This window comes from Charadrius vociferus, unplaced genomic scaffold (assembly GCF_000708025.1).
Source record: "Charadrius vociferus isolate BGI_N301 unplaced genomic scaffold, ASM70802v2 scaffold1036, whole genome shotgun sequence".
Lineage (NCBI taxonomy): Eukaryota > Metazoa > Chordata > Aves > Charadriiformes > Charadriidae > Charadrius > Charadrius vociferus.
This window is the reverse complement of record NW_009648816.1, coordinates 35,039-43,317: the sequence shown is the minus strand read 5'-3', so window position 1 is coordinate 43,317 and position 8,279 is coordinate 35,039. Positions and strand designations below refer to the sequence as shown.

The following is an 8,279-nucleotide window of genomic DNA, read 5'->3' as shown; positions in this document are numbered from 1 at the left end:
GAGCGGGCCCGTGGCTGCTGCTCCTCCTCTCCCTGCTCTGCAGGTTCTTCGGTAGCTGAACACCCACGGTGCAGCTGAGGCGCAGCAGGAGAGTCACAAACAACGGCGGGTAGAGTCCCAGCACTGCCGCCCCAGACTCCGGAGCAGACATGATCTCATACAAAGCACATGTGGCCTGGAGAGAGAGCGAACGCGCGGGAGACGAGGATTAGGGGGGGATCTCCCACACCACGCTGATATCTGTTAGTAAATAACCCAGCGAGGCAGCCAGAGGGGTTGTGGGGTTTTTTTTTTCCCTCCTTCCTGCAACACCGAGTCAAACAAAGCATCGGCATCTACCCCAGCGTAACCTCTCCGTATCCCACACGCAGCTCGGACGGAGCTCTGGCGGCTATTAAAAGCGCGGCTCCCCGGGAGAGCAGGGGGTTTCCAGCTGGGGGGGGTTGAAATCTGTACCTGGGGAAGGAGAGCAGACCCGAGGGTCGGGGGTTTTAGGGGCAGGAAGACGACGCGCACACAGCGCCCTTCGCAGAGCCCTATTCCGGCCAATTTACAAAGCCGTAATTACACGGCACAATATCGAGGGGTGTTAAAAACAGAGCGGGGAGGGGAGGAGGGTTTGCTTTCAGTGCGGCTCATTCCGTACCATCTGCATTCGGTCCTTCAGAGGAGGAGGAAATTTTCACAGCTGCTTTACTGCTTAGAAAGCTGCAGAGCTGGTTGTTTTTTTTTTTTTTTTTCTTTTTTCTGAAGGGATAAAATGCAAAGTGCTCTCCCTTGAGGATGGACACCTGAGAGGCTTTTTACGAGCCGGTGGATTAGCTCTAATAGGCATTACACAGCGATGCGTTATTTCCAGAGTCCGCGCCTGGCACAACCCCCCCCGTCCCCCCGAGCCGAGGAAATGAAAGAAAGCGTCGCAGGTGTTGGTGTGGGGAACGGCGTCCTCCATGGGGCCAGGGGGGACACTTACGGCCAGGGGCAGAGGGGTGGCGACGCGCTCGGATCCGCTCCCCAGCAGCGGGAAGCCCTTGCTCTCCTTGTAGGGGACGTCCCTGTTGACCTTCTCCAGGAGCTGCTCCAGGATCTGCGAGGTGAGGGTGGGCTCGGTGGCCAGGGCCCTCCACATGGCGCACGTGTGGCTACAGGAGGGGAAGGAGGAGAGCGCTGCTTTGGCACCGGCCGCCGTCGTTAACTACTCCCTCGTTTGAGGGGGTGACAAACCAGCACAGAGAGCAGGAGCCTGCGAGGGCAAGTCCCGGTGGGAGAACCGTCCTGGGTGGCTGCACACCGGGGGAGGCTGGACGGCGGCCCCCTGCGACAGCGGAGGCCCCCCCCCGTGAACGCCACAAGCCCGCCTGCTGTGGCAGGAACGGGGCAGCGGTTGCGGTACGAGGAGGAGGAGAACGTCTCAGCGGCTTTGGGGTAGGTGGGCTGCCCCGTAAAGCAGTGCCGAGCATCCCAGCCGCGCTGGGCTCCCCGGGGCCACCTTTGCTCGCCGCCGCCAGCGCCTCTAAGCCCAGCAAGCCCCTCGCAAGGCAGCTCCATCGGCAAGCGGCCGCGCTGAGCCTGGAGCGCCCAAAGGAAATTCCAGCAGGGTCTGATTACTGGCGTAAGGAGCCAAAAGATTATCTGCAGCTTAGGCGCGAGCTGCTGCGAAGCCCGGGCGACGGGCCACCGGGGCAGAGCGGGGCAGGACCTGTCGAAGGGCAGGGCGCTGCCCAGCAGGCTGGAGACCACCATGCTCTTGTGCTGGGAGGCCAGGATATAAACCGTCTGCTGGGCCGCCTTCCGGATGTGCTCCTCGTCCACCTCCTCCAGCTTGCTGTGGATGATGCTCATGATGTCGGGCACCTGAAGGAAGAGGAGACGGCGGCATCCAGCTGAGGACCGAGCGCTTGGGGTCACCCTCAGACAGTCCCCGCAGCTGGGACACGCGGGTCCCTTCCCCTCCATCGCAGCCCAGGCAGGTAACGGGACTGCAGAAGACAACATGGGTGGGCAGAACATCACGCAGGGCAGTTTATCTTCCCGGTCGAGGGAAGTCTCCCTGCTCACCGGGTGCGTGCAGAACCGCAGAGCTCTCTGGAAGTCATGGATCCTTCCCTACCCAGGGGAGGGATGAGGCTGGAGGGTATCCCCAGGGCAAAGAGGACCCAGCAAGGACACCCTCCGCCCCCCATCCTGCTGGCCAGGAGATCACGCTAAGCCCCAGCCCTGACACGGGTGCGGCGAGAGGAGCTCAGCGAGCGAGTTCCGAAGAGGAACTCAAGCTGAACGCAGGGAGACACCTCGGCACTCGCCGCGAGCCGTAAAACGCACGTTAAGGCAAATAGGAAGTTCACGCGCAGCCCAGGCCTGGCAGCAAATTCCCGAGATTAAGTGCAGAGCAGCCAAGCGCTCCGTCCCCAGCTGCGCTCGGGTCTGCCCCACGGACTCCGGGGCTTAGCATCAGTTCAGATTTCAGGATCTGGGCTGGCCTGGCTCTGACCAAAAGGTGAGTCATGTAAGCTGGAGCAATCCCATGTAGAATAGAGGCTAATAGGTAGCGAGCAGGACTGGAGCAGAAGCTCGAACGCAAAAGAGAGCCCAAGGAGTAGCGAGAGACCCGGTGTTTCCAATTACTGCAGGAGAAAGGGGGAGCTTAGCCCTAAAGGTAGTGGATTAGACAAAAAAAGCCTTCTGTGTCCGGCACCTCTAAGCCCTGCAAGCATTCCGACTGGCTTTCCAGCCAGGAACCCTGGGCTCCCCCAGAGCTCGCGAAGGTTTCGCCGGGAGCCTGAGCCCTTCTGGTAAAGTGAGCTGCTCTGAACTCCTCAACCCGAGCGAGAGCCAGACCGGAGCCGACCTCGCCAGCAGCCGCCGCCACCGCCTACCACACAGCAGCCTTCCCCGACCGCGAGGACGGAGGGGAGCGCGCGAGCGCACGTGCCCGCGGGAAACAAGGAAGGTCAGGAGCGACAGCCCCCAAAAGCTTCAGGGCAAGAGTTGCCCTGGCCACAAATCCAACAGTTGATACAGAGTCCCTGCAGACAGGGGTTAAATGCCTCCCTGCTTCCATCGGGGCTGATCCCTCCCTGTGCTGGGCACCACGCTCTGGCCAAGGGCTTGCCCCTTACTGGAGCATCCCTGCCTGTGCCGGAGAAGCCCGTCACCCCCGGCAAACCAGCGGCTGCAAGCGGCAGATTATCAGGCTACACACGTGGGAAGAAAGGGAGGCAGCAAGACCCAGCCGGAGCTGCCTCTCCCGGGCTGCGTTTGGACCACGGAGGCCGTGCCGAGGCCGAGCGGCAGCTTACCTTCTCCTGCAAGACGCCGCCGCGCTCCTTGAGGAGGGAGTTGATCATGACGGTGGCTGCTCGGGAACAGTTCTTATCGGGGTCCGCCAACCCCTCGAACATGGCGAGCAGGAGGCTCATCAGCTGGTCCGGAGGGACACGCTTCCCGATCACCTAGGGAGAGCGCGAGCAGAGTTAAGCGATGCGTTTTTTGTCACTCTCTGAAGAGAGCGGTCCCTTCGGCGACACCGGCAGAGCCCGGACGAGGGGCCCCCTGCACTGCTTCCCCAGGGGCAGGACGCCATTCCTCGGCTGGGTGCCCTGCAGGAGCATCAGCCAGAAGCCCAAATTGGTGGTCACGGAGGGGAACAAGGGCCGAGCTGCAGCCCCAGAGGAGGCAAAAGGCCACCTGCCCCATGCTGGTGGCCAGCACGGCCGCATAACCTGGGGCTCTCTTGGGGCAATGCAACCATGCCATTAACTCCACTCTGGCGACCACCCAACTGCCGGGAGGACGCTCCCCCAGGTCCTGTCGTGCTCTCCAGGCCTGAGGGTGGAACAAGCTGCTCGGTAGAGATGTTAGTAGGGGGAACGTCCATTAGAGCCACAACATTTGGGGAATGGCAGCTTGTCCAGGGCAAAAATTTACTACCAGCTTCTCTACAGCTCCAAGTCCCTCTGGAGCAACGCCTGCAGAGCTCCATTCAGGGCTCCAGGCATGTCCCATAGGGCTGAGCTAGACCACCTCCACCACGGCTTTTAGATGACAAGGACAGAAACTATTTGGATTGCGGACAGCAAAGGAAGTTTGCGACACCACCGCTGGGAACACCGATGGCTGAAGAGTTCAAGCCGCCCATCAGAACCCTGAACGGAGGCACTGAGCCACAGCACAGCCAGCCGTCCCCGCCGGCGCCCACTGCACCCCCAGAGTGTCCGCACACATGTCCTCCTTGGGGCCCTCATGCCCAAAGAGGGGACCAGCAGCTTCCCAGCGTGGGTGAACTGCTCCGAGCATCCCCTGGCCAGGCCAGGAGGACTCTCCAGCTGGAGGAGAGAAGACTGCCATGGTTTGTTTGCTGGCGCAAGACTGGGGCGCCCCAGCAGCCCCCAGAGCGCGTGGCTGGTCAGAAGGGACGAGGCATCAAGTCCTGTGCAGCTCTACTCCCCAGCACCACCACCCTGCAAACACCAGCGCTGTGCTGGACTTGCCCTCCACCTTACCATGGCGATGTTGTTGCAGGTATGGAAGAGAATGGTGAAGTTCGGCTCCTCCAGGCCTTTCTTCAGAGCTTTCAGGCCCTCCACCATCTCATCTCTGTGATCCCGGGCAAAACCTGGATTCAGAGGGAGTAGTCAGTGAACAGCATTCCTCATATTTTACACCCAAAAGAGACCTCCACATACTGCAGAGAGATGGGCTTTACTTGAGAGCTGGCCTAGCTTTCAGGAATCATAGAATCACGGAATGGTTTGGGTTGAAGGGACCTTACCACCCCCTGCCCTGGGCAGGGACACCTCCCACCAGCCCAGGTTGCTCAGAGCCCCGTCCAACCTGGCCTTGAACACCTCCAGGGATGGGGCAGCCACAGCTTCTCGGGGCAACCTGCGGCAGTGTCCCACCACCCGCACAGGAGAGAATTTCCTCCTCAGATCTCACCTAAATCCCCCCTCTGTCAGTGTCAAACCGTTCCCCCTGGTCCCACGGCTCCCCTCCCTGATGCAGAGTCCCTCCCCAGCTCTCCTGGAGACCCTTTAGGCACTGGAAGGGGCTCTGAGGTCTGCGCGGAGCCTTCTCTTCTCCAGGCTGAACCCCCCAACTCTCCCAGCAGAGGGGCTCCAGCCCTCACAGCATCTCAGTGGCCTCCTCTGGCCCCGCTCCACCAGGTCCATGTCTCTCCTGTGCTGAGGCCCCCGAGCTGGAGGCAGCACTGCAGGGGGGTCTCCCCAGAGCAGAGCGCAGCAGAGGGCCACAATCCCCCCCTTGACACCCCCGAGCCCTTCTCGGCAGCGCTGCTCTCCATCCCTCCATCCCCAGCCTGGATTTGTGCTTGGCATTGCCCTGACCCAGGTAAGGGGGAAGCGGGCAGGAAAGTGAAGCTGCTGCCGAGGGCTAGAAGAGGTTGCCCTGCGAGGAGCCCCACCGCTGTGGAGAGCAGGACCCAGACAAAGTCCTCTCCTGGCGCTGTGCTCGAAGCCCTTATCTCAGTGCCTCCGCCTGCGCCATCCGAAGTGGAGGACTGACCTCTCCTGGAGAGAGGGAGAACGCCAGGCTGAAGACAGGCTCAGAGACCTGCTGGCCTGCGCTCAAGCCCTGGGGTGAACCTCGGAGACCCCAACGCTGCTGGAGAACATCACTGAATGGTGCGTTCCACCAGCCCCACTCCCGCCGCACACCGCGTTCGCGGATTGCTCCTACGGGATGGCACCCGTGGAGGGATGGGATGTGCACCCCTCTGCCCGGCTGCGGAGAAGGGGGCTCCTGCTGCTGGCACCGACGCCACCACGCGCCCACCTTCGTAGCAGAGCTGGATGTAGAGCAGGCAGTAGACGCAGTCGACAGCGTGCTGGCGAACACTGGCCAGGGAGTCCGAGCAGCGCGGGGAGAAGAGCGCGATCAGGACGCCGAGGTTGTAGAAGGGGATGACGGTCTGTAGGGATGACAAACACAGGTGAACGTTAGCAAGGAGAGCACGGGGACGCTTTTAGCAGGTAGAGCATCTCCCCTCCTCGCAGCCCCGTAGGGAGGGTGGCACGGACGAGCCCCAGCGAGGCTGACAGCACCAGGAAGAACGCCGCTCCAGCGCGGGGCTTACTCACGCTAACGTTCAGCTTGCTCAGGTAGAAATCCAGCAACGCGGCGCTGACCTCCACCGCTCGCTGCCGCTCGTGTTCCTTGTTCGACTTGATCCAGGGCCCTAAATGCTACAGGGGGAAAGCGTCAGAAAGCAGAGGTAGAAGCTCGGCTGCTCTGCTGCGTGCAGCCAAGGCGTCCTTCAGCCCAGCCACTCGTGGGGCACGCGTGGGCCGTGGCCACCATGGCTCTGACCCCACCAGCTCATCCTGGCTCCATCTTCAGGAGAACACGGGGTCTCTGCCTCCTGGTGAGGCTGCGTGTGCGTCCCCCCTACCGCTAACCAGAGCCCTCCTCATCAGCTACGTGCTGGCCACCCTTCTCAGGCAACAGCAGGGTTGCCCAAAGGGGCCATTGAGTGCCAAAGGGGCCATCGGGTGCTTCCTCCCCTACAGACCGTGCCCCAACCGGGCGGCGTGAGCACCACGCCAGAGCAGCCGTGCCACGTGCTCAGCCTCTGCAGGAGGTCACACCGGACCTCACGACAGCCGGAGAAGTGAGGACCCGTCTCACTAATTCCCACTCTGGGTCCAAAGCTGCCTCTGCCTCCTGACCTCTGCCTGGCAGGCAGGCGCCTCCGCTCCCCTGCTTCTCCCCAAAGAACCCACCGCCACCAGCCTGCGCCTACCGCAAACATGTCCTGCAGCCCGTGCGGGGTCAAGTTCCTCTGCAGGAGACTCTTCAGCAGGTCTTTAAGGGCACTGATGGTGTCACCATACAGCACCTAAGGAGGAAAGACTGCTGAGAAGCTACGCGAGCCCTGTGCCTCACCCCACAGCCGCCCCGGGCACACGAGGAGGGAAAGACCTCTCTCTGCCCCTATTCTCAGCTCGTGGGACTCGCCCAGGCGTTGGGTGCTGAGATGCAGCCACCTCCAGCTTAGCAGGAAACCCCCACAGGGACTGAAACCCCAGTTTGCAAAATCCACCTTCCCTGGAAGTGCCGGGCAGGCGGTGGGAACCGGCCCAGCGGTGGCCGTGCTCTGCGCCGAGTGCCAGCAGCTGGCAGAGCCGAGCACGCCAGCACAGATGCTTCGGCGCAGACTTCCCAGGAGGAAATTTGGTCCTTCTCCCACTTGGGGATAAAGTCCAGCGAGCCCAGTCTGAACGAGCCCTTTGATAGGTGCTTACGGTTTCCTTCCAGAACTTATTTTGGGATAAACTCCCCAAAAAACCCAAACTACAAAGCTCTATGGGACGGAAGGGAAGGAGAACGTGATTATTAACTTAAACTTTCAGGCCAGATGCTTGCAAACACTAGCCGGGGACAGTGAGAGCCCCGGGCTCCTGCTCTGCAGCTCGCCGGGAAAGCCGCAGCAGCGGCGGGCGACACGGCTGAGCACAGGGCTGCTCTGCAGCCACCCAGCAGCTGCAACAACTTCATTAGCAGCATGTTATTTTCATTCATTAAGCACTCAACCACAACTGAGAAGCAGCTGCAGCCTTTCAAAAGCCAGTTATGTAAAGGCCCCTTCTGCCCTGCGGGGTTTCCAGGATCATTTGATTTTTCCCCTCGAGGGAGTTCACGCTCTTATTAGCAGCATTTGGACTTGCTGATAAGCTCATATTTTCTCACTTGCTATCAGCGCACAGAAGGGCCGGGTTTTTTTCAAGAGATAAGTGAGCAGGGGAAACAGCGCGGTCGCTTCCCCCCGAGGTGCCCAGCTGAATCAAAAACGGGCTTTTCCCACGGCTGATCCGCTGCCGGGGAGACGCTGGGGCCACGGGGACCCGACGGCTCACGGGACTGGGAAAATACGACTGTGCGCTGCCCCAAAACCAGTGTCCCAGAGGGGCCACGACCGCAGCTCCTGCGCCGCAGGACAAAGCCGTGGGCGTGAGCGACCCAACATTGGCTCCGCATCGGCGTCGTGCTGCCAGCGCCAGCTCAAGGCAGGCAAACCAGCGGCACGGGCAACTCAGCCGGCGCTGGATACGGCACCTCCTTGTGTAAGACATTGCCTCCGTTCTCATCCCTCTCCCTCCCCGGGTCCAGCGGTGGGAGGGCGAGCACGCTAGCGAGGCAGGTATCGATCAGCTCTGTCCTGTCGGGGTCGCTGAGGTGGGGCTCCAGGACGCTGATCGCAGGTTAAGGAAGCGACACGGATGCATCCGGCGCTACGGGAGCGCCTTTCACCTGCGCAAACT

The 8,279-nt window shown here is 61.5% G+C and overlaps 1 protein-coding gene across 1 annotated transcript in view; it reads right to left on the bottom strand.

The window, feature by feature from the left end:
* The window catches only part of MROH1 (maestro heat-like repeat family member 1), a 76,419-nt gene that overhangs the window by 33,850 nt on the left and 34,290 nt on the right, over window positions 1-8,279 (bottom strand). Inside the window, exons 24-32 of the mRNA XM_009886846.1 lie at window positions 8,074-8,209; window positions 6,761-6,856; window positions 6,099-6,203; window positions 5,794-5,929; window positions 4,503-4,615; window positions 3,300-3,452; window positions 1,700-1,854; window positions 974-1,142; window positions 9-175 (exon numbers count right to left, since the gene is read on the bottom strand). Coding sequence (XP_009885148.1) covers window positions 9-175; window positions 974-1,142; window positions 1,700-1,854; window positions 3,300-3,452; window positions 4,503-4,615; window positions 5,794-5,929; window positions 6,099-6,203; window positions 6,761-6,856; window positions 8,074-8,209 — 1,230 coding nt within the window. The remainder of the gene's footprint in view (window positions 1-8; window positions 176-973; window positions 1,143-1,699; window positions 1,855-3,299; window positions 3,453-4,502; window positions 4,616-5,793; window positions 5,930-6,098; window positions 6,204-6,760; window positions 6,857-8,073; window positions 8,210-8,279) is intronic.